The sequence below is a fragment of the Trichomycterus rosablanca genome, chromosome 24 (genome assembly GCF_030014385.1).
Source record: "Trichomycterus rosablanca isolate fTriRos1 chromosome 24, fTriRos1.hap1, whole genome shotgun sequence".
NCBI classification, from domain to species: domain Eukaryota; kingdom Metazoa; phylum Chordata; class Actinopteri; order Siluriformes; family Trichomycteridae; genus Trichomycterus; species Trichomycterus rosablanca.
Genome location: NC_086011.1, coordinates 13,223,797 through 13,249,737, shown reverse-complemented (window position 1 = coordinate 13,249,737; position 25,941 = coordinate 13,223,797). Strand labels below are relative to the sequence as shown.

Genomic DNA, 25,941 nt, shown 5'->3' with positions numbered 1-25,941 from the left:
AGAAAACACCCATGCCTTTACTTCATGAAATGAACCCACTGTGACCCTGATTAGGATAAAGCGGTGATATCACAGACAACAAATGAATGAATGAGCAATAGAAGTAATCAGTTCACTTATCGTTGTGATTCTTTTTAAGTAAATAAATAATAAATAAAGTTGTATTTTAGATACAACTGGTGTGTGTGTCGTAAAAATGTATCCAAAAGTATGTGGACATGCCGCTCAGGTGGCGCAGCTGTAAAATACGCTAGCACCCCGGAGCTTGGATTTCTAATACATCGTATCAAAACTCGGCTCTGCCATCCGGCTGGGCTGGGCGACTATATGAACAACGTTTGGCTGTTGTTCATCTAGGGAAGGGAAATGCCGGATAGGGACTCTGCACAGAGTTGAGGATTAATGCGATCAGGGTGTGTCTCTCCATACACAAGGCTGATCGCATATGAACTCGCCTCGTGCAGGTGAAAAGATGCTCACCTGTCGGAAGGGGAGTGTGTCGGTTCGCTCTCCACAATCAGGGTGGGGGTCAGCACCGGTAGAGAGGAAGCATAATGCAATTCGGTAAAAATTAAACGCAAGTAAAAGGAAGAAAATGCATTTCAAAAAAGTATGTGGACAGTTGACCATGTGTGTGCTGGATATTCTGTTTCGATGTCACAGGCCTTCGCGTAAAGATTGTTATTCCAATCCCTGACAACATGACCTCTGCTTCAAAAAACTGTGCCAAACCAACCTGTCCCAACAGTTGACATGCTTTTTTAATTTTATTAATTTTATTTTATTTATCTTACTGATTGTTTTGAAATTTGAATTAAATAATAGCATGCAAGTAATGCACCTCAATAAGCTCAGTGGGCAGTGATAGCTCAGTGGTTAAGGAACTGGACTAGTAAACAGAAGGTTGCTGGTTCAAGCCCTGCCACCACCAAGTTGCCAGTGTTGGGTCCCTGAGCAAGGCCCTTAACCCTCAATTGCTCATCATGTTCAGCTCATTGTGTAAGTCGCTTTGGATAAAAGCGTCTGCTAAATGCTGAAAATGTTAATGAAAATGTTAATGTAAATAAGCTGATATGGATTGATGGTGTAAATTCTAAGCCTGAGGTCTTCATATCTTTCTGTACTTAACTGATGTTGATCTCACTGATGCCTTTTCTGAAATTCCCTTTTTTATTTGCCACAAACTTTCAACATCACCAAAGTTCCTTAATTCCCAACAGCTCCGAAGCCAAAAGTGGAGCCAAGTCCAGAGCCTTCTCATTTTATGTGTGCAGTGACACTGTTGTAGGTCCTCATTTCGATGACGTTGCGCCTGTGCTGGGGGTTTGCCGACTCTGTGTATGTCACAGTAATGTTCTGAGGTCTTTGGAAAACGTGCAGACGTTTTTCTTCATCTGTTAGAGGCAGGATGGCTCGCTTGTGCTGAGAGGAGTGTGGCCTCCAGCAACATCTGTAAAAGCACAAAGCACAGGCAGACTGGAGTGAAGACTTTATTTAATCATTAGTTATTTAAACCATACAGTTATTTACCTCAAACCTAAAATGTAATATTTTAATATAATATCAGCCACTCAGGTGGAACAGCAGTAAATCTACACAGCGGCGCCTACACGAACAATGATTGGCTGTTGTTCATACAGGGTGTGAAGCCGGATACGGACCTCATGACTGATGCAATTACAACCTCTGCTGGCTGGTTGATGGTGTCTGCACAGAGTCGAGGAATAATGTGTTCATCAGGGTGTGGCTCTCCGTACACAAAGCTGATCCGGATAGGAACTCCACTAATGCAGTTGAAAAGATGCAGTCGGCTACTGCACACGTGTCGGACGGGGCGTCGGAAAGTCACACCCCTTTCACCTTCTCTATGTTTTATTATGTTACAGACTCATTCTATAATAGATTGAGTTCATTTTTTTGCCTCAAACATTTACACACAATCACAAATAATTACAAAGTGAAAACAGGGTTTAGAAAATATGCAATTATAATACTTGGTTGATGCACCTTTGGCAGCAATTATAGCTTCAAGGCATCTTGGGAAAGAAGCTACGATGTTGGCACACTTGTTTCTGGACATTTTTGGCCATTCCTCTTGGCATATCCTTGCAAGCTTCGTCAGGTTGGATGGGAAGCGTCGGTACACAGCTGTTATCAGCTCCATCTACAGATGTTCCATTGGATTCGGGTCTGGACTCTGGCTGGGCCACTCAGGGACATTCACAGACTTTCTCCGAAGCCACTCTTGTTCTCTTGGCTGTGTGCTTTGGGTCGTTGTCATGTTGGAAGGTAAACCTTCGCCCCAGCCTGAGGTCCAGAGCGCTCTGGTGCAGGTTTTCTTCAAGGATCTCGGTATATCTAGCTGCATTCATCTTTCACTCTATCAGGACTTGTCGCCCCGGTCCTGCTTCGGAAAAACATCCCCACATCATGATGCTGCCACCGCCATGCTTCACTGTGGGGATGGCATTAGCCAGGTGATGAGCGGTGCCTGGTTTCCTCCAGACGTGATGCTTGATATTCAGGCCAAAAAGTTCAATTTTGGTTTCATCAGACCAGAAAATCTTGTTTCTCATGGTTTGAGAGTCCTCTTACTAAGGAGTGGCCTCCATCTGGCCACTCTACCATAAATACGTGATTTGTGGAGTGCTGCCTGGATGGGAGGTTCTCCCATCTTCACAAGGATACACAGGAGCTCTGTCAGAGTGACCCTCAGGTTCCTGCTCACCTCCCTGGCCAAGGATGATTTTTGGTGGTTCCAAACTTCTTCCATTTACGAAAGATGGTGGTCACTGTGCTCTTTGGGACCTTTAAAGCTGCAGCAATTTTATTGTACCCTTCTCCAGATCTATGCCTTGACACAATCCTGTTTGTGAGGTCTGCAGATAATTCCTCTGACCCCATGGCTTGGAGTTTGCTCTGATATGCACCGTCACCTGTGGGATCTTATATAGGCAGGTGTTGGCAATCCCCAATCATGTTCAATCAATTAAATTTACCACAGGTGGACTCCAATTAAATTGTAGAAACATCTCAAGCACGTGGAGAAGGTGAAAGGGGTGTACAGACTTTCTGGCTTTACTGTATAAATACTGAAAACAGTATGACTTGTGTAATGTACAAAGTAAAATAAATATTGAGGTTTTAAATGCAGCATTAATATAATAAATATAATAAATAAATCAATAAAATGATTCGTTCTGGAATTAAACTTTGCTTACGCAAAATTGGACTTGCAGTGTTGAGAAGTGTCTTTATATCCTGTGTTGGTGTCCAACAAACAGCTGTTATTCTCTCTTTCTGTCCTCTGTGTAATCTTTGTGTTAGAGTGCTGGTCCTCAGTGAAAAGTGGAATGGGCTGAAAATATAAATGATCATAATAACATATTTGTAATAGATTTTTAAAATATGTGTTAAATGTGCATCACAAATTTATATATGCATATACACTCACTGTCCATTTTATCAGCTCCACTGACTATATAGAAGCACTTCTACAATTGCTGACTGTAGTCCATCTGTTTCTCTGCATGCTTTGTTAGCCCCCTTTCATGCTGTTCTTCAATGGTCAGGACCCCCACAGGACCACCACAGAGCAGGTATTATTTAGGTGGTGGATCATTCTCAGCACTGCAGTGACACTGACGTGGTGGTGTGTTAGTGTGTGTTGTGCTGGTATGAGTGGATCAGACACAGCAGCACTGATGGACTTTTTAAACACCTCACTGTCACTGCTGGACTGAGAATAGTCCACCAACCAAAAATATCCAGGCAACAGCGCCCCGAGGGCAGCGTCCTATGACCACTGATGAGGATCTAGAAGATGACCGACTCAAACAGCAGCAATAGATGAGCGATCGTCTCTGACTTTACATCTACAAGGTGGACCAACTAGGTAGGAGAGTATAATAGAGTGGACAGTGAGTGGACACAGTATTTAAAAACTCCAGCAGCGCTGCTGTGTCTGATCCACTCATACCAGCACAACACACACTAACACACCACCATGTCAGTGTCACTGCAGTGCTGATAATGATTCACCACCTAAATAATACCTGCTCTGTGGTGGTCCTGACCATTGAAGAACAGGGTGAAAGCAGGTTAAAAAGGTATGTAGAGAAATAGATGGACTACAGTCAATAATTGTAGAACTTTAAAGTGCTTCTATATGGTAAGTGGAGCTGATAAAATGGACAGTGTGTAGAAACAAGGAGGTGGTTTTAATGTTATGGCTGATCGGTGTATGAACATAAATCATTACCAATAATGTCTTCCATGCTTTCTTCAAAGTGAGCTTCATTGGCTTGTCCTTGAGTAAATCATGCAGTTTATCCAGGCCAGCTCTTCTCATGTGGCACTTGAACTCTGGGACTCGATCGCTACCTGTGGATTCTACATCAGGTAAAATTTTTCTCAGCCATCTGACATACTGCTCACGTGCAGCCTGGAGCTGCTCCTGATGCAAAGTTTCTCCTAGAAGAAAACATCAGAATCCAGGGTGATGAATGTCAAACCCAACTCTGATCAGTAAGAATTGACTTAATAAGAGTGTTCTGAGAGTTTTACCTGCTAGGTGAATTGAGACGGGAGGTGATGGACCTAAAACAGCAGGTGGTTTCTTATAAAGCTCAAAGTCCTCCTGTCGTTGACTCCATGACCACGTGGATCTTTTCAGGATAGGCTTAAGTGTGTTTCCGTGAAGAATGTTCTCCCTCCAGGGCTGGGCATAGAACATATAGTATATGTTATTTATATCTACGATATATATATTAAACTAGTTTCATGTATTTTTTATTTATACATTCACTAATGGGTTAGTGTTTTAGAGTCCACAGCCATCAGGGAATACCGTTTCCATGAAAGGGTGTAAATGGTCTGCAACAATGCTTAGGTAGGTGGTACGAGTCAAAGTAACATCTACATGTATAGCAGGACCCTCCGCCGGCTTGCCTTCTCCCCATAGTGCATCCTGGTGCCATGTGTTCCCCAGGTAAGCCCGGCCATCCACGTGATGTAAAAGAAAACGTGATTGATCAGACCAGGCACCTTCTTCTATTGCTCCGTGGTCCAGTTCCGATGCTCACGTGTCCATAGTTGGCGTTTTTGGCGGTGGACAGGGGTCAGCATGGGCACCCTGACTGGTCTGCGGCTATGCAGCCCCATACACAACAAACTGCGATGCTCTGTGTATTCTGACACCTTTCTATCAGAACCAGCATTAACTTCTTCAGCAATTTGAGCTACAGTAGCTCATCTGTTGGATTGGACCTCACAGGCCAGCCTTTGCTCCCCACGTGCATCAGTGAGCCTTGGCTGGCCATGACCCTGTCGCCAGTTTACCACTGTTCCTTCCTTGGACCACTTTTGATAGATACTGACCACTGCAGACCGGGAACACCCCACAAGAGCTGCAGTCTTGGAGATGCTCTGACCCAGTATATATACTGTATATATATGTATATATATAAAATATATATATATATACATATATATACAGTATATATATATATATATATATATATATATATATATATATATATATATATATATATTTATTCCACATCTGCCTAAAATTTTTTATATACTGTATATATATTTAAATCACTAAATGTACTACGTTGAATTAAAGAAGCCATCTGGTTAAGTCCTCTGCAGCTATCTATCAACCTGCATTAGCCATGTCACATCACAGGCAACCCAATACCCACTTAAGCTCAGATGTTCTTTAAAGAGGTGGGTGTGGCAGACAAAGCATAAAAACTCTTTATGCTTGCACAAGCACTCAGGAATGCCTATAAAAATGCAACTGCCTCTACTGAGGAACACAACAGTAATGAAAATTGATACTCGTGAACCCTGACGGTGCATGGTGCGTAACATGACGGCACCTTTCCGAGCTCCATGACCCGTGCCTCGTCTGGTTGTTTAGGATGTTGGTTGGACTCAGTGCTGCTTTTAAATCCAGAATAGATAAAACCATCGCGAGTACGCCACGCAGCACGGGATCTGGCCTCTACGACCTTCCGCTCAGCCTCTGGATCAACAGGGTCCAGTGTCAAAGAGTGGTAATTCTGACTGTACGAAAACCTGCGGGTTGGATGCTAGAAAAGACATTTAGCAAGATGTTTATTTGAACGTGCCATGTCTTATTTTCTGATATAAGAGATTTCAAATAGCTAGTATATGTGCTGACCTTTGCCATCTCTTCAAACAGTAGCTCCTTAGCCAGAACGGTGCTGTTTAATGTCTGAATACTGTAGTTGTGTACAGGCTGACCATCATTCACTTCAGCTACAGACACCTTTGGTTTTTGATTCTGTAAAGCAGTGCTGGCTTTGTGGATGTCCTCAATGTTGGCCTAAAAAAAAGGGTACATATAAGAAATTACTTCCAGATTTTTATGACATTGCACCACATAGCTGAAATAATAATAATATGGTGCAATACAAAAAGTGCAAAATGTGATATATTACCATAAGTGCAATGTAATATTTGTAATATATTCTTCATATTTTTAATGTATATATTATATTTTTTTACGATAATATATGTATATCACTGTTCTTAAAGGGACTATTTTTATACACTATGTGTGCAATATATTTCACTTAGTTGTATTTTTTCTGGGTTTTTTCCTGCTTTAATTTCTGCTGTAACAAGTTAATTTCCTCAAGGGGATTAATAATTATTAATAAGTCTTGTCTTGTCTTGTCTTGTCTTGTCTTGTCTTGTCTTGTCTTGTCTTGTCTTGTCTTGTCTATGTCACCACCCAAAAATAACATCTATAGCTTCTTGCATTTTAGTTCATAGACATGAACATTTACATTGATTTGTTTTTCTTGTGCTGCAGTGAGGTAGAGTGTCACCAATGCTGACCTGTTCCTATTGCATTCCATTCCATTCCAGGTATTGCATGGGTTTGAAGTCAGGGTTTTGTGCAGACCAGTCAAATTCACAGCAAGCACTTTGGAGCAGAGTCCATTAATCGTGTGCTTTACACCACTCTAGCCAACATTTGCTATTGTGCACTGTATGTTTTATAGTTCTTGAACAGTTCTTGTGCTAATGTTGCTTTCAGAGCCAATTCTGTTCTTACTACAGGGGACAGATTTGTACAAGTGACAAATTCTAGCTCACACTATGATCATCTATAGATGAGCAGTTGCTTCTAAAGGAATTATCTATTTTTTTAGTATAGTACTTAGAGTTAGGAACCTATAAGAAGTAAGAAGTCTCATTGAGATGCTGTGGCAAGACCATACACAGGCAGTTCATGCACAAAACCCCTTCAATGGAGCTAAATTAAATCAATTCTGCAAAGAATAGTGGGTCAAAATTCCACCACAGCAAAAACTCTCATCACAAGTAACAGAAAACATATAATTAGCAAGTGTCGCACAACTACTTCACATGGGTAAAATGTTTTTAAAAAATCTTTACCTTCAATAAATAAAATGATTGTTTAAAACCTGCAATAAGTGTCTACTTTTATTGCCTTTATCTTATATTAAAATAAGCAGGAAAGTCTAAAACATTTACATTTGACTAGCTAGTAAAAACAAGAAATAGGATGAGGGGTACAAATTTTGCCATTTAATTAGAAGAGATAAAAAATGTTCATTTATTTTTTTTAATTAAAATAACAGTTCATACCTGAACAAAGTTTTTTGCATGAAGCCCTCGATCTGCCTGAGACTGCTTCCATTCCATGTATTCTTTATTAACATTGTCAAGATGAGTGTACGCCCTCCTCTGTGACACACGATGATCCACACTATTATTTAAATCCTGGGTGTCCGGCAATAATTTCTCCTCTCCTTGGCTGTGAATCCTGCTGAACTCCGCACTCAAGCAATACATCATTTTGGCTGATGGGAACAGGTTGTTTAGAACAGCTTCGTCAAGCGTCCTTACTTGGCAGAGCTGGCTTATTCTAGGGCAGATAGATTCATCAAGGAAATATACAATTAATATAAGTATTAAACAGTTTATCTATATGCACTAGTAGTGTTAGGAAAGATACCAGGAATCAGTAAGCATATTTAGCATAAAGTGTTGACAGTTAACTTATTTTTGCAGTTATAGTGGAAATAACTGATATACTGATATACGGTTGCAGGAAAAAGTATGTGTCTGTAATAACAGTCTGGAATTTAGTATCTCTAATTAACATAACTGCATGTCTTTGGACTGTGGAAGAACACCCACAAACCTTACACAGAAAGGACCCCGACTGGTCAACCTTGGTTAAGCACTACATGCACAAATGCCACTTAAAACTTTACTGTGCAAAAAAGCAGCCTTATGTTAACCATGTCCATAAGCGGCGTCAACCTTTCTGGGCTCTGAGGCATCTAGGGTGGACCATCACACAGTGGAAACGTGTATTGTGGTCAGATGAATCAGCATTCCGGGTCATTTTTGGAAAAAAAATGGATGCTGTGTTCTCTGGACCAAAGACGAGTCCCAAAGTCAGGGTGTGTCATGGTATGAGCTGTGTCAGTGCCCTTGGCAAAGGTCATTTACACTTCTGTGATGCAGCATTAATGCAGAAAAGTACATTGAGCAACATATGCTGCCTTCAAGACGTCATCTTTTCCAGGGACGTCCATGCATACAAAGGCATGGCTGTGGAATTAGAGGGTACGGGTACTGGACTGGCCTGCCTGCAGTCCTGACCTGCCCCCAATAAAGAATGTGTGGAGAATTTTGAAACGGAAAATGCAATGACGACCCCGTACTGTTGCACATCTTAAGACGTGTTTGCAGGAAGAATGAGACAAAATAAAAGCTGAAACATTAAATCACTTGGTATCATCGGTGCCAAAACGTCTTTTAAATGTGGTGAAAATGAATGGCAACATTACAAAGTGGTAAATGCAAATAAAAGTCAAAGTAAATGTAAACCTGCAACTCTAAACTGAGCAGACCTGACTTACAGCAATTTAACCTTAATACACTGTGTGTATTACATATGTGTGTCTTTTCTGAGGCCGTACCGTAACATAGCCTGTAGACAAGAATACGGGACCATGCCCCTGACATAAACCAGGGGCTTTCTCAATATTGCCTCTAGCGACTCATGGAGATGAATTGGACTCAGCCCAACATCCAAAGTGTCATAAAGCCTTTCGGAGAAACTCAGACCTGAGTTATAAAGAACCATCACTTCCTTCTGTGTGTCCTCATCCAACCTGTAAAACAATATATATTTCAATGTATAAGACCATTTTATCAGCTCCACTTACCATATAGAAGCACTTTGTAGTTCTACAATTACTGACTGTAGTCCATCTGTTTCTCTGCATGCTTTGTTAGCTCCATTTCATGCTGTTCTTCAATGGTCAGGACCCCCACAGGACCACTACAGAGCAGGTATTATTTGGGTGGTGGATCATTCTCAGCACTGCAGTGACACTGACATGGTGGTGGTGTGTTAGTGTGTGTTGTGCTGGTATGAGTGGATCCTGCTGAAGTTTTTAAACACCTCACTGTCACTGCTGGACTGAGAATAGTCCACCAACCAAAAATATCCAGCCAACAGCACCCAGTGGGCAGCGTCTTGTGACCACTAATGAAGGTCTAGAAGATGACCGACTCAAACAGCAGCAATAGATGAGCGATCGTCTCTGACTTTACATCTACAAGGTGGACCAACTAGGTAGGAGTGTCTAATAGAGTGGACAGTGAGTGGACACGGTATTTAAAAACTCCAGCAGCGCTGCTGTGTCTGATCCACTCATACCAGCACAACACACACTGACACACCACCACCATGTCATTGTAAGTGCAGTGCTGAGAATGATCCACCACCTAAATAATACCTACTCCTGGTCCTGTGGGGGTCCGGACCATTGAAGAACAAAGTGAAGAGAAACAGATGGACTACAGTCAGTAATTGTAGAACTACAAAGTGCTCCTATATGGTAAGTGGAGCTGATAAAATGGACAGTGAGTGTAGAAACAAGGAGGTGGTTTTATGTGATGGATGATCTGAGTATATCTTACTTTATAGGCACTCTTTCCCAGAGCTGTTTGATGGCTTGTTCTTTCAGTCCCTCCAGAACAAAAAGGTGTATAGCATTATCCAGCATGTAGAACCCTGTTAAAACGTCCAGCTTCTTATTTTCTCTTTCTTTGGCACTCATTTTGTGACTGCAAAGGATTTTTTGAGCCATTTTATCAGTTTGGTCATCCAGATCGAAAGCCGCTGAATTGATTTGTAGAATTTCAGATCTCAGTTTGTTAAGGACGGGAACATTGTCATATTTAAATATGTAAACAATGCAGCCGAACGGACAGTCTAAATCACTTTCATCAGGGTCTGGATGTAGCGGGTGCGCTATCTCAACATGCACCTTGAGCTCTGAGTTGGCTCTCATGTAATGCCCCATTGGCATAGAGCTGTCCTCAAATCTACCTGTCACAGGTTCATTTGTCCCCCATTCGTTCTTCTCACTGCTCAACCACTGCTCCGGATGTGGACATCTTATAGGCAGGGTGAGATTCAAAACCTTGTGTTCTCTGAGAAGATCTGAAAGTTTCAGCTGGGCGATGCCGTATGGGTCGCGCAGTTGACTTTTCTCTTGTTTGATTGTGACAAATACAGCGCTGGCTAATTTGTCGTCGTTTCTCCCACTGCCGAACACTGCTGGACTTAAGACAGGTTCTTCGTTTTTCCTATCACGGTCATGGACTTCAATTTGTAATGGTGGACCCCGGAGAAACTCGATTAGCTCTCCAGGGCTCAGCAGGCCGGTGAAGATCACATTCACATCTTTGAAGAGTATGTGAGAACCATGGGGCTTCTCTTTGGTCTTGTGAGTTGGCATCTTGTGGAATCTGTACTGGCAGTACACAGGATTGCATTGCTGCTGTGAATGTGAAGAGAACTGTGATTAAATGAATGATATATTTTCTTATTTAATTCTAAAAACCTTAAATATATATATACTGTATATCAGGCATACTATTAAAACCACCTCCGTGTTTCTACACTCACTGTCCATTTTATCAGCTCCACTTATCATATAGAAGCACTTTGTAGTTCTACAATTACTGACTGTAGTCCATCTGTTTCTCTACATACTTTTTTAACCTCCTTTTACTCTGTTCTTTAATGGTCAGGACCCCCACAGGACCACCACAGAGCAGGTATTATTTGGGTGGTGGATCATTCTCAGCACTGCAGTGACAATGACATGGCGGTAGTGTTAGTGTGTGTTGTGCTGGTATGAGCGCTGCTGGAGTTTTTAAATACCGTGTCCACTCACTGTCCACTCTATTAGACACTCCTACCTAGTTGGTCCACTTTGTAGATGTAATATCAGAGACGGTCGCTCATCTATTGCTGCTCTTATCTTCTAGACCTTTATTAATGGTCACAAGACACTGCCCACAGGGTGCTGTTGGCTCTGTGTTTTTGGTTGGTGGATTATTCTCAGTCCAGCAGTGACAGTGAGGTGTTTAAAAACTTCATCAGTGCTGCTGTGTCTGATCCACTCATATCAGCACAACACACACTAACACACCACCACCATGTCAGTGTCACTGCAGTGCTGAGATTGACCCATCACCCAAATAATACCTACGCTCTAGTGGTCCTGGGAGAGTCCTGACCAATGAAGAGCAGCATGAAAGGAGGCTAACAAAGCATGCAGCGAAACAGATGGACTACAGTCAGTAATTGCAGAACTACAAAGTGCTTCTATATGATAAGTGGAGCTGATAAAATGGACAATGAGTGTAGAAGCAAGGAGGTGGTTTTAATATTATGGCTGATCGGTGTGTGTATATATATATAAACAATTAGCTTTCCACTGCAAGTATTTTACTATTATATCTAAATATCTGTAAAAAGTAAATTATATTTATATTTTTCACAAAGGCTAATTTTGCTCATTTGATGTGTGAACATCAAAAACGTATTAATACAATACAATTTTAAGTGAAAAACACATTTCATGTATCATCTGTAATGTGTTACAGAAACACTAGGTTTTATTTTTCTGATAAAGCCAGATGTAGAAGACTACCTCAAGTTCAGCAAAGGGAACTGGAGAGGAGGGCAAAGATGATGCAGAGAGGATGGTGATGACTAAAGGATTAAAAAGAGCCTTAAGCTCTTTGGACATAAGAGGCTGGTCCAGTGTGATGTTGCACAAGCCTTTTAAAACACTTCCTGAGTGGATCTGCAAACAGTCTGTCAGTGACCTGTGTCCTAGCACATGAAACCAACAAAAGCCAGGAAAAGACCATGATTAGGGAGCATACAATAACAGGTAATAGCAATTACATCCAGAAGAGTCCGAAACAAAGTCGTGATAAAAGTAATCAGAGGTGAGTAGTGACATTCTACATTTATTTTACTACACAGTACCTTTAAAATGTACTTGCATAGTTTTGATGAAGGATACTGTTCTGTTGCCTGGGTAAATTTGTGCTGACAAAAAGTACTTATTTTGGTACATTTAGCTTTGTTCATTCTGTTCATTTATGGTTGTTGTTATTTGAATTGACAGAGACAAACAGATAGGCAGACAGACAGACAGACAGACAGACAGATAACAATACATACACACACACACACACACATATATATATATATATATATATGTTGATAAAAAAATAAACATCTGTCCCTGGACCTTTGTTAACTAGATAGATAGATAGATAGATAGATAGATAGATAGATAGATAGATAGATAGATAGATAGATAGATAGATAGATAGATAGATAGATAGATAGATAGATAGATAGATAGATAGATAGATAGATAGATAGATAGATAGATAGATAGATAGATAGATAGATAGACAGACAGATACATAATAGACAGACAAACAAATAGATAGACAGGCAGACAGACAGACAGACAGACAGACAGACAGACAGACAGATAATAGATAGATAGATAGATAGATAGATAGATAGATAGATAGATAGATAGATAGACAGACAGACAGACAGACAGACAGACAGACAGACAGACAGACAGACAGACAGACAGACAGATAATAGACAGACAGGCAGACGGTTACGAGAAGACCCTATCCGGCTTACTACTACCCCACCACTATATGAACAACAGGCCAATCGTTGTTCATGTGATCGCTCAGCCCAGCCGGATGGCAGAGCTGAAATTCAATACAATGTATCTGAGATCCCAGCTCCGGTGTGCTATGGTGTGTTTTACCACTTCCCCACCTGAGCAGCCACAAGTCCAGTATTTTAACCGCTAGGCTACAACTGCCTGTTTATGTGCAGACAATGATTTTATAATATACTGAATTTTGAGCATTATTCAGTTTTCCATTTTATAAATTTTCTGTCACTAAGTATGTAAAAGTTTAAAGAATTTCTATCTATTGTTTAACTAAGCCAATTAAGCTAATAGCGCCTAATAAACTAATAACGGTCTGTACCCTGCTCAGCTCTACAGTGAAAGCAGCTCCATGTGATTTGTCTGCCTCCACTTTATAGGACTGAGTCTAAACTGTTTCCCAAGTGAAAACCTTTATCAGAGGTTCCTGCTGTGGCTCACTGTGGGACACATCAAACACTGAGACTGTAGTCGGCTGGCTTAAACCGGTGCTTTTCCACAACCAATTAGAGGCCTTGGAATCCTAGGCCCGGCAGGACGGGCTGCTCTCCCAGATTCACCCCCACAGTGCACAGGAAGAGCAGAACAGAAACCCCCCAAAACATGCTCACAAAACATTACATAAACATCCCGCTTGCTGACGGAAAACACATGGCTAAGCGGCGTGGTGGAGGTGAATGCAGTGGATCAGCCTAACTGCCTGTAGAGGCTTTAGTTGTTGAACTAGCTAGCTAGCAACTGATGCTAATATGGTGATATATCATTTTTTCTCCCATCAGCCAATAAAATAAATCATGAAATGTGCCTTAGGTGTTTTGGGCTACCACAAAGAGCCAGGACAGCTTCAATAAACCCTGGCACAAGTTCTACAAGCCTCTAAAACTGTAATTTAGTGATAGAACAACACTTTTTCACCAGTTATACTCTCTTTTCGTATTTTCTTTATACATTTTCTCCCCTTTTTCTTCCAACTTTTAGTGCGTCTAATTGCCCGATCACATCACGCTTCCTCTCCACTAATGCCGATCCCCGCTCTGATTGAGGAGAACAAAGCTAACCCTCTGACACATGGGCAGCAGCCGTATGCATTTTCTCACCTGTAGTAGGCGAGTGCTAATGCGGATCAGTCCTGTGTACGGAGAGACACACCCTGATCAATGCACTCAGCCAGCAGAGGTCGTAGTTGCATCAGTTACGGTTACGTGGAGACCCTATCCGGCTTACTACCCCACCCCTATATGAACAACAGACCGCTGCGCCACCTGAGCGGCCCCAACAGTTATACTCTTAACTGATGTTATGATGACAAAGGTCAAGAAGACAGTCTAACACATCAGCCTAGAACTGGGCTATCTTAACCTATTTAGACTAAGATCTGGTAATTGCAAAGATCATAGCATGTAGTTTACATAATTTTCTAATTATCCTCCTTATCAAACCATTTACTGACCCCCTTGTGCTTTGAAAAGTGGGACTGTCATCCTGGATGATTTATTTATTATATTCATGAGGTGATTCATCAAAATAACTTTATTTAATAAAGTACTTATATGTTCTTAATATATCTCCCTTTTTTTCTCCCCCTTTAGCGCGTCCAATTGCCCAATTTTCATTACGCCTCCTCTCTGCCTCTGCCGATCCCTGCCCTGACCGAGGAGATCAAAGCTAACCCACATCCCCTTCGACACGTCAGCAGCAAGCCGGATGCATCTTGCCACCCACACATTTGACGAGTGTTGCGCCACCTAGCGTTGCGTGCGGAGAGACACACCCTAAGAGCACTCCTTCCTCATCTCCGTGTACGAGCCTATAATCAGTCAGCAGAGGTCGTAACTGCACCATTCTGACAGAGAGAGACCCACTTCCGACCTTAGTCCCGCCCATCTGAACAACAGGCCAATCGTTGTTCATATAGCCGCTCAGCCTCGGCCGGTAAGGCAGAGCTGGATTCGATACGACGTACTCGAGATCCAGCTTGAGCGTGTGTTTTTACCGCTGCACCAGGACCTTCTTAATATGAGGCGACAGTGCTATCCACTGAGCCACCATGCCACCCCAAAAATGACAAAAATTAAACATCTACAAAAACTGCAGGGGCAGCACGGTGGCTAAGTGGGTAGCACTGTCGCCTCACGGCAAGAGGGTCCATGTGTAATGAGTAACTACCGTTTCCTGACATGAATGTAACCAAAGTGTAAAACATGATGTTAAAATCCTAATAAACAAACGAACAAACAAACAAAAACTGCAAAAATCATTTATTGGACAACAGGAGCCCTGACACCCCTGATTCTAGACCAGAACTGTACCACTTATAATGGTTTTAAAAGCCTGTCCCAAACATCATCTTCTAAGATGACATGTGGACCCAAAACATGTCAGGTTATTGCCCAACAACATAACAGAGCTATAGAAACACCCATCCACCCCATTTTAGAGGTCAAGCATTCAGACCTGGACCATACTTTTTTAACCACACACGACCTTACCGTGTTGAAAACTCGTCATTTAGGTTCCAATAATAAACCCTTTTTAAAAATGACAGAACATTTTATTCTTTTCAGTTTGATCCATATTTGAGGTTTATTGGCCTGTTTGTCATTTTTATACCTGTCACTTGGGATTTATGCTCAATTCTATCACACGGTACATCTGTATAAAAACATCTGCACTCAATATGTGTCTATACATAATTATTCCAATTTTTCCATTATTTTGTTGCTATCTGTATCTGGGTGGTGTGACGCATCTTGTCACTGTAACTTTTGGTGACTGGTTTCAACATGTGTTATGGCTGTTGGTATGAGCTATTATTAGAACAGAATTGTGAATCCATTGTAAGTGGTACAGCTCTGGTCAAGAATCAGAGACACTGTGATTTTTGCACTTTTTGTATCCATCCATCCATCCATCTAATCTATCTATCTATCTATCTATCTATCTATCTATCTATCTATCTATCTATCTATCTATCTATCTATCTATCTATCTACATATCTGTCTGTCTATCTATCTATCTATCTGTCTGTCTGTCTATCTGTCTATCTATCTATCTATCTATCTATCTATCTATCTATCTATTTACATATCTATCTGTCTGTCTGTCTGTCTGTCTCTCTGTCTGTCTATCTATCTACATATCTACCTGTCTGTCTGTCTGTCTGTCTATCTATCTATCTATCTGTCTGTCTGTCTGTCTGTCTGTCTGTCTGTCTACATATCTATCTATCTATCTATCTATCTATCTATCTATCTATCTATTATCCATCTATCTATCTATCTATCTATCTATCTATCTATCTATCTATCTATCTATCTATCTACCTGTCTGTCTGTCTGTCTATCTGTCTGTCTATCTGTCTGTCTGTCCGTTCGTCCGTCCGTCCGTCCATCCATCCATCTATCTATCTGTCTGTCTATCTATTACCCATCCATCCATCCATCCATCCATCCATCCATCCATCCATCCATCTATCTATCTATCTATCTATCTATCTATCTATCTATCTATCTATCTATTACCCATCTATCTATCTATCCATCCATCCATCCATCCATCCATCCATCCATCCATCCATCCATCTCTTTAGACATTATCATGCATGTGGTTATTTTTTATTTTATTTTATTGTTTTTATGATATTCTGTAATCATTCCCAATGAATAGCTTAGCACTTAAACATCCTCAAACTTTCTAACTTTAACTAAAAAAATGTTTTTTTTTATTTAAAATATATAATTAGAATAATAATAAGAAGAAGAGGAATAATAATAATAATAATAATAATAACAATACAATTTGTATGCATTGTGTGCAATTTATGGTTTTGTTTAAAAAAAATCATTTTAATGAGACTGAACTAATGAACAACACAACATCGGCCCTTGGCATTACTGAGTACCTGCAAGAAGAGGCATGGCACTGAGCTCCACGGAAGCAATGCCAGTTTTGTTTATGTCCTCCATCTCTGCTGTATTTTCATGAACAGATAGTTGAGCATTTGAGCTCTGGTTTTTCACTGAGAAATAAAAAAAACACATAAAGATCTCATGCCAAAGTGAACAAAACATTTAAATATAAACATTTTTATTGATTATTTTTATTTGGTAAATTTAACATAATAAGAAAAAATACTAAACATTCAAAATGCATTTACAATTGAAATTCAAACATGAAATATTAGATTCTCAGACTTTAAAAGACAGTTTAACTATTCCTAAGTATGTTTAGGATATAAAAATGTTTACAATGGTTTGCATTATTACAGTATTCATATATTGTAGCTTCACATGCCTACTGTTGTGGTGTCTCTGAAGCCTTTATCAGATTGCTCTAATGACAATTTCTCTGGCTTCTCCAAATCCTGTTCTTGATCCACTGTGACTTCAGAATTATCTTGAATAGTTTCATTCAAAGCTGCACTGGTGTCTGTGTTGAAAAGTTTGGAATTAATTGAAAGTTAAAAAAGAGAATAATGGTTATGATGTTCCAATGTAAGTCATACATTAATTCAACCAGCCATCCATCCATTTATGCATTTTCTGAGCCCTCCTTAGCCTGATTAGGGGTTCAGGGGTCCAAAGCCTGGAGACATTTACTATGTTCAAAAACCTAGTGCACTCTCTACATAGACAGCATTTTATGTCATCCTATGCGCGCTCCCGCGAAGGAGACCCTATATGCCGAGATCCTATATGCCTTAATATGCTCCCTACTAAGGTATCTTAAAATTTCAATGGTATTTTGAGCGAAGAATGCGTGAGCATCCGATGCTTCCTTAGCTGGCAATCCCAGCATTCAGTGCGGCACGACTTTTCTCACAAAAAAAGATAACAAATATGACGTTATTTTCAAATGTAAATAAATTATCATTGATTTTTTATTTGTATAAACATGTACAGGTGTATTTATTTGCAAGTTCAGGCTTGTCAGGGACAGTTTAACCGTTTTCGGTACACGGAGGGAGATATTAGTTGACATGCTAGCGCATTGTGACACCTCATCCTATTGGTTTGAATGGCATGATGATAACTGTGTTAACTTAGTAAGCGAAAACCAATGGGAGTAGTAGAATGCTAAGTAGTGCATTCAAATAACCTGCCTTATAAGTCAATGACTTATTAGAATCCTCTCTACTTAGATGGCTGCCTATGTAGACAGTAAGACAGCAAGGCAGCTCACTAGGTTTTCAAACACACCCAATGTTTGGATAATTTAACCCAAAGGTGTTTAGTGGCATGTGAAATTCCTTTAAAGCAAACTAATCACCCCATGTTTTACAGATCTTATTTTGTAGACAGAGGGCACAGTAATGTTGGAACAGGAAAATACATTACCCAAACCGATGCCACAAAACTGAAGGCATACAGTATATTTTATTTTATATAACTGATTTATACACCTGTTAAAATGGGTCAAACATCTTAGGTCAATAAGTACCAGGGATGTCCAAATACATTTCACTATATAGTGTATGGATTAGTGGAAGCTTAGTGGTTAGCATACTGTGTAGTTGGGACACAAGCTGTATACTGTGTAATCATAACCCTACATCCAATATACACTGATCAGCCATCACATTGTTTTTACACTCACTGTTCATTTTATCAGCTCCACTTACCATATAGAAGCACTTTGTAGTTCTACAATTACTAACTGTAGTCCATCTGTTTCTCTGCATGCTTTGTTAGCCCCTTTTCACCCTGTTCTTTAATGGTCAGGACTCTCCCAGGACCACCACAGAGTAGGTATTACTTTGGTGTCGGATCATTTTCAGCACTGCAGTGACACTGACATGGTGGTGGTGTGTTAGTGTGTGTTGTGCTGGTATGAGTGGATAAGACACAGCAGTGCTGATGGAGTTTTTAAACACCTCACTGTCACTGCTGCACTGAGAATAGTCCACAAACCAAAAATATCAACTCAAACAGCAGCAATAGATTAATGATCGTCTCTGACTTTACATCTACAAGGTGGACCAACTAGGTAGGAGTGTCTAATAGAGTGAACATTGAGTGGACAAGGTATTTAAAAACTCCAGCAGCGCTGCTGTCTGATCCACTCATACCAGCACAACACACACTAACACACCACCACCATGTCATTGTCACTGCAGTGCTGAGAATGATCCACCACCTAAATAATACCTACTCTGTAGTGGTCCTGTGGGGGTCCTGACCATTGAAGAACAGGGTGAAAGCAGGCTATAAAAGTATGTACAGAAATAGATGGACTACAGTCAGTAATTGTAGAACTACAAAGTGCTTTTATATGGTAAGTGGAGCTGATAAAATAAACAGTGAGTGTAGAAACAATGAGGTAGTTTTAATGTTATGGCTGATCAGTGTATGTGAAACCAGTCCACAAAACTTAATCTGCTATCATAAAATGGTACAATGTCTTTACCTTTGGCAAAATTATGTTCTGATTGCCTTGGAATGATATCTTTGTGGAAGTTCTTGGAGGTTTTGCTTATTGGGTTCTCTTTCTCATAAACAGCTCTCAAGTTCTTCACCATGTCCTTAATGCCACCTAAAAGACATTTGGTGACACATTACTAAAGCATATTTTAAGTTTTAAGTATTGAACAACCAAATAAATGCTAAGCATAGAGAGTAAGAGAGTAGCAAAAATGATTACCAGATTGGTCCAGTTGAGAATCCATTATATCATCTGAAATCAGACAGTTTACACAATGCGGTCAGTATTTAATACTAAACTGTTACGTAATAAATATCACAAAATACACATAAATTATTTACAACTTCATTTATTCATTCATTGTCTGTTTTACCACTGCTTTACACTATTCAGGGTCTCGGTGGGTAGTATTTACTAGGCAAAAGGCAGAAAACACCCTGGACAGGTCACCAACCCATCACAGGGCAAACACACACAAACCCACCTAGGGTATAGATAAATATTTTAGTATCTCCAATTAACCTGACTGCATATCTTTGGACTGTAAAAGGAAACCCACATAGACACGGGGAGAACATGCAAACTCCACACAGAAAGGACCCAGTCCGTTCCACCTGTGAATCAAACCCAGGACCTTCTTGCTGTGAGGCAACAGTGCTACCCACCGAGCCACCATGCCAACCATCTGCAATTACAGTGCATTATAAATGAGCCGTTTCATTCCAAAACATGGGCTTTTAAATGCCCCCGTCCCCCTTAGGTGCTAATTTTGGAAAGGACGGCTCGTGCTATTGACCGGGCTAGTGCCCACACAGGCACAGAAATGGGGAAAACTGGATTTAAAAAAAGTCTGGCTTGCACTTGATGCTCCATTTCATCCCAATGGTGTAAACAGAGTTGAGGTTAGGGGTCGTCAAACCATGTATTTTTACTTTGTTTACTTGCACAGATGCACAATCATGTTTCTATTCTAAACAGAAAAGGACTTTTGGATTTTATGTGGAAAATGGATTTATGTGTGTCACTTTACAGCAAAAAAGGTCCTGGGTTTGATCCCCAGGTGGAGTGGTCCGGGTTCTTTCTCTGTGGAGTTTGCATGTGGTTAATGAATGGATACAATGAATGGATAATTAATTGATATACACATTAATGCTAACAAAGGGTGTGGCTAAAAAACTGAAAGTCAATTAATAATGAAGGTGTGTCCACATACCTTTGATCATATTGTGTATTTAGACTTTGGGGTTAGGGTTAGGGGTTAGGGTTTGGGTTAGGGATTTGGTCTTAGGTATAGGGTTGAAATCAGTAGTGGCATTCAAATTAGTGGCATTGAATGTAGTGTAGTTAAATTAAATAAGTATAAAACACTTGTAACAATATTATCATATTTAAACTTTTAAATATATTATCAAAAATGAAGAACATACCTGTAATTTCTGGATCCTGCTCGCTCTTACGCTGTGGTAATCTGAACGCTCTGGGTCTGTCATACTTTGCTTTGGCACACACTTTGTCCTTGGTGTCCCAAAGTCTAAAGATAATTTTATGTGATGGCATCTTAAGAAGCAGTTCTTTGGTCATATTGAGCTTTACAGACTGAGACCATGCAATCCAAACATTTTCTTCCTCTTGCCATGGCAACAGCATCTACACACAGACCAGAATACTACACATTATGACATTATATATAATATAAAGAGCATTGTCATTGCTATGCAATAAAAGGCTGATCATTTTATACCCAATCATGATTCCCCCACCTGTTATTAATTCACATTTTGTGGGTGTGTCTGAAGATGTGCCCATTTAGTAAAAAAAAGACAAAAGATCAAGTACTAATGAAGGCTTGTGTTATTGACCAGACTTGCACCCACACAGACATAATTTGCTGTGCATGGCTACACTGATCAGGCATAACATTAGGACCACCTTCCTAATATTGTGTTGGTCCCCCCTTTGCTGCCCCATACACAACAAACTGTGATGCACTGCATATTCTGACACCTTTCTATCAGAACCAGCATTAACTTTTTCAGCAATTTGATCTACAGTAGCTCGTCTGTTCGATCAGACGACACGGGCCAGCCTTCGCTCTCATACGTGCATTGATGAGCCTTGGCCGCCCATGACCCTGTCGCCGGTTTACCACTGTTCTTTCCTTGGACCACTTTTTATAGGTACTGACCACTGCATACCAGGAACCCCACAAGAGCATAGTGTAGCTATTTGTCTTTATTTAAAGCATAACAATTGGGATGAAGTATAATAGTTAACATGACTCAATAAAAAGAAACCCACTTGATCCAAAACTGGATTGATGTTATGTTTGAACCAAACCTTACATGAAACCTGCATGGTAAGTGCCTAGTAGCACTTTGGTAAAGACCTGGACCCCAAATACTCTTCATGTCATGAAAAAGCACTTGCCTTTTGCAAGAAAAATCCATTTCATTACCTTTGTCTCATTGTCCATATAGACTTTTGCCACCGAACCGAACATCACCAAGTCCACTTTGATTGGCTCACTATCAGGCAGCAGATTGTACTCAATGTGGTAATAACTCTTTGGTTTTGGTGCCTCTATTCTTCCACTGGAATGCACTTTTTTGGATTTTGTCTTTTCTTTCTCCTCAGCCGTAACTGGTCCTTTTTCAACACCTTGATGGAAAGAAGATACAATACAGTATGCCAGTGGATTTGTAGATTTGAATAATAAAATCAACCTCATTAAACAACCACTCTAATAAATAGTTATTCTAGAATATTACTACTTCAAGCAAAACTCATAGAGTGGCGTAAAGTACACTTGCACAGAAGTGGAACTCTTTTTTATCTTCGGGCAGTCTGACAGACAGTATTTAACTTCATATTAATACATTAAAAGGAAAACAAATGAATCCATACATTTTTATGTACATTCACTGAGCACTTTATTAGGAACAATAGAATTACAGACTGTAGCCCATGTGTTTCTCTGTACACACTGTAAACCCCCTGGACCCCATTTATTCATCAAGAGGGAACCCTGTAGTACCCCCACTAACCAGATGTTTGGGTGGTGGACCCTCTCAGCACTGCAATTCCACTAACACAGTTCGACATAATGAGGGTATGAGGTGTAGCTGAGTCGATGGAATTTTTAAATACTCTTTAAGCTTACTGACCTCTTTGTTTGCAACACATACCCTGTTTGCAGGCATTGTAGGTGAAAAGTTATAGACTACAGCTATTTAATATTTTTCATGGACAGTGTAGGTTAACATTCTTCTAGTCCAGAGGTGTCCAAACTATGGCCCGTGGACCATTTGTGGCCCATTACTGTTTTTGAGACGGCCCACGGGGTATTTGGCCTGCTATTAAGAAAACTGCTTGAACTGTTTGAACTCTGGGTGTCACCATAGCATAAAACAAATCTAAAATGCTCCCCATCTTTCCCCCAACTCAAAACATTAGTGTTATATCTACAATAATGTTCCTGAGTTTTTGGATAAACATGACGGCTCCAGTTATTTTACACGACACTGTCAAAAATAGATAATTAGTCACTCAAATAAAAAGAAAGTGTAATTGTTAGTAATCAGTAATCAAGTAGTGAACTTATCGCACCTCCAGGAACAGCCAGTGCCATGGTAATCATACAGGTGACAGTGTAACCGGAGTCACTTTCACATGGTTGGTGAGCGTTGCTTGTCAGTGGGCAAGAATCGGTTGTATCATGTTCTCTGTTTTCACTTTCAAAGCTGTTGAGCATGTTATTGTTATCCTCATTTCCATCAAGTGTTTCAAGCTTTTCAGAGGACTGGACATCATTATTATCATGTCGTATCAGCTTCGGTAAGGCGGTGAAGGTATCAGGCTCCATCTTGCTACCATTAAGGCTTTCCTGAGTTAGTGACATATAAGTAAAACATAAAGAATGTTAGGCCAAGCAAATATTAATAAATGTTTGCATAATGTTACTGTACAGTAGTCATTAACTTATGTATTAGTATATCAATAAACATAAATCAAGGCCAACAATGCTGCTCCTACTAGATGGGATGAGAACCTGGCATGTTTGCACCAAAAATGTCCAGAACTTACAAAGGACTTTATTACAGACTGGACTGAATAATGAAGAACTCCAGTTATTTTTTGCTAGTTATAACTTTCAGTTCAATTTAATTTCGTGTTTGTATGATTTGTGTAAATCCTATTTATTTAAAGTATCCTCCAGGCCACCCAAGAAGGATGGGTCCCTGCTGAGTCTGGTTTCTGGTTTCTTCCTGTATTTTAAGGGAGTTTTTCCTTGTCACTGTCGCCCTTAGCTTGCTCAATAGGGTTTTTTGGTCAGCTGGTCCTGGATTCTGTAAAGTTGCTTTGAGACAATGTCCATTGTAAAAAGCGCTATATAAATAAATTTGACTTGACTTGACAGTGGTAGCTTAGCAGTTAAGTTACTGGACTAAGCCTATCACCACCAAGTTGCCACTGTTGGATCCATAAACAAAGCTCTTAATCCTCAATTACTTGAATGGGTTTGCTCATTGTATTAAGTTGTTTTGAATAAAAGTGTCTGTTAAATGCCATAGATGTAAAATGTAAAGTAACAGGTTGAGGCAGACAAACCCTATTAAATTCAGAGGTTCAGAGAAGTAATCAGCTGTAGTTTTCATAATCATTAACAATAAATTATAAAGCCATGCTAAAGTTAAATGACATTATAGAACTTTCTACACCAGATTAATAATTTATGTTGCTGTATGTACACCGATCAGCCATAAGATTAAAACCACCTCCTTGTTTCTACACTCACTGTCCATTTTATCAGCTCCACTTACCATATAGAAGCACTTTGTAGTTCTACAATTACTGACTGTAGTCCATCTGTTTTTCTGCATGCTTTGTTAGCCCCCTTTTATGCTGTTCTTCAATGGTCAGGACTCTCCCAGGACCACTACAGAGCAGGTATTATTTGGGTGGTGGATAATTTTCCGCACTGCAGTGACACTGTCATGGTGGTCGTGTGTTAGTTTGTATTGTGCTGGTATGAGTGGATCAGACACAGCAATTATGATGGAGTTTTTAAACACCTCACTGTCACTGCTGGACTGAGAATAGCCCACCAACCTAAAATATCCAGCCAACAGCACCCCGTAGGCATCGTCTTGTGACCACTGGTGAAGGTCTAGAAGATGACCAACTCAAAACAGCAGCAATAGATGAGCGATCGTCTCTGACTTTACATCTACAAGGTGGACCAACTAGGCAGAAGTGGACAGTGAGTGGACATGGTATTTAAAAACTCCAGCAGTGTTGCTGTGTCTGATCACACATACCAGCACAACACACACTAACACACCAGCACCATGTCAGTGTCACTGTAGTGCTGAGAATGATCCACCACCTAAATAATACCTGCTCTGTGATGGTCCTGTGGGGGTCGTGACCATTGAAGAACAGGGTGAAAGCAGGCTAAAAAGTATGTAGAGAAATAGATGGACTACAGTCAGTAATTGTAGAACTACAAAGTGCGTCTATATGGTAAGTGGAGCTGATAAAATGGACAGTGAGTGTAGAAACAAGGAGGTGGTTTTAATGTTATGGCTGATCTGTATATTATAGTATATAAGTTGTTTTGTTTTATTTAAAATTTCCACTATCTATTAAATATTCATTATTTATAAAAAAAAATACATTATCTAAAACATTTAAAACTTAACTTAAATTTGTAAAAAAAAAAATAACACAAAAAGAACAGTAGCAGAAATCAGTTAAAAACTTACCTACAAGTGTGTTAGCAAGACTTAAAACAAAGAACAGAAGATAGTTTACTTCAGCTTCTGATTTCAGTTAGTTCCCGGGATGGTTAAAGTTGTAAGAAGTTTATAATTAATAATAATAGTTTATAATTAACTGTGATATTAAAGATTTAATAAAGAATTAAAGAAGGCGAACACAACACACAGCTCTACTGTGAGCGTGAATGCCTTGTGTTGTAACCATGGTAACCAGGCTCGCGCTTACTAAACCTGTCACTCAACAACACTGCAGTCAGAGAGACAGTTTAACCTAGCAAAGCAAAGCTAAAGTTTTTCAGTACACAAAACTACAATATCTGATACGTTTTATCACATTTATTAACATAAAAAGCACAATTTAGACGTTTTATTTTGAATAAGTTTCGCAAACATCGTTAACAAGCGCAAAACCACTTACACAGAAGTGGTGGACAAAATAACGGAAACTAGCTATTGACGTATATGAGCTATTTCAGTAAAATGCGGTTAAATAAAGTATGCCACTTATTAATTCTTTTAAAGCTTAAACTCACTAAAAGTACTGAAAGAAAATAACAGATTTTTTTAACTAACCAACTTCATTGGAGTGGCACAGTGGTACCTTGAAACTGGACGTCAGTTGGTTCTGGGACTGGCG

General features: G+C 40.0%; 1 protein-coding gene across 4 annotated transcripts; it reads right to left on the bottom strand.

Moving 5' to 3' along the window:
- Window positions 1-1,151: 1,151 nt before the first annotated feature.
- cfap92 (cilia and flagella associated protein 92 (putative)) lies at window positions 1,152-25,461 on the bottom strand. 4 transcript variants are annotated; one of them, XM_062987160.1, is made up of 18 exons: window positions 25,290-25,461; window positions 23,131-23,407; window positions 21,980-22,182; window positions 20,952-21,171; window positions 19,744-19,776; window positions 19,510-19,635; window positions 17,398-17,532; window positions 17,006-17,122; window positions 12,036-12,220; window positions 10,009-10,874; window positions 9,000-9,194; window positions 7,654-7,933; window positions 6,194-6,358; window positions 5,889-6,101; window positions 4,567-4,720; window positions 4,262-4,473; window positions 3,222-3,358; window positions 1,152-1,450 (listed from the first exon to the last, which is right to left on the bottom strand). In XM_062987160.1, exons 2-18 carry the CDS (start codon window positions 23,384-23,386, stop codon window positions 1,258-1,260), a joined length of 3,690 nt encoding a protein of 1,229 aa, XP_062843230.1. In that variant the 5' UTR covers window positions 23,387-23,407; window positions 25,290-25,461; the 3' UTR covers window positions 1,152-1,257. The 4 variants fall into 4 exon arrangements, with proteins under 4 accessions (XP_062843230.1, XP_062843232.1, XP_062843231.1 ...); XM_062987162.1 differs by having other exon boundaries at window positions 10,009-10,871; XM_062987161.1 differs by having other exon boundaries at window positions 25,294-25,461.
- Window positions 25,462-25,941: the final 480 nt, after the last annotated feature.

Bases quoted from the DNA above. Each gene is read 5' to 3' on its own strand.
- cfap92 (XM_062987160.1), bottom strand. From the start codon at position 23,386: ATGGAGCCTGATACCTTCACCGCCTTACCGAAGCTGATACGACATGAT. The intron at 6,359-7,653 runs GTATGAACTGTT...CCTTTTTTTTAG, and splicing joins ATGCAAAAAACTTTGTTCAG to GCCAACATTGAGGACATCCA. The intron at 1,451-3,221 runs GTAAGCAAAGTT...GTGCTTTTACAG, and splicing joins CACTGCAAGTCCAATTTTGC to ATGTTGCTGGAGGCCACACT.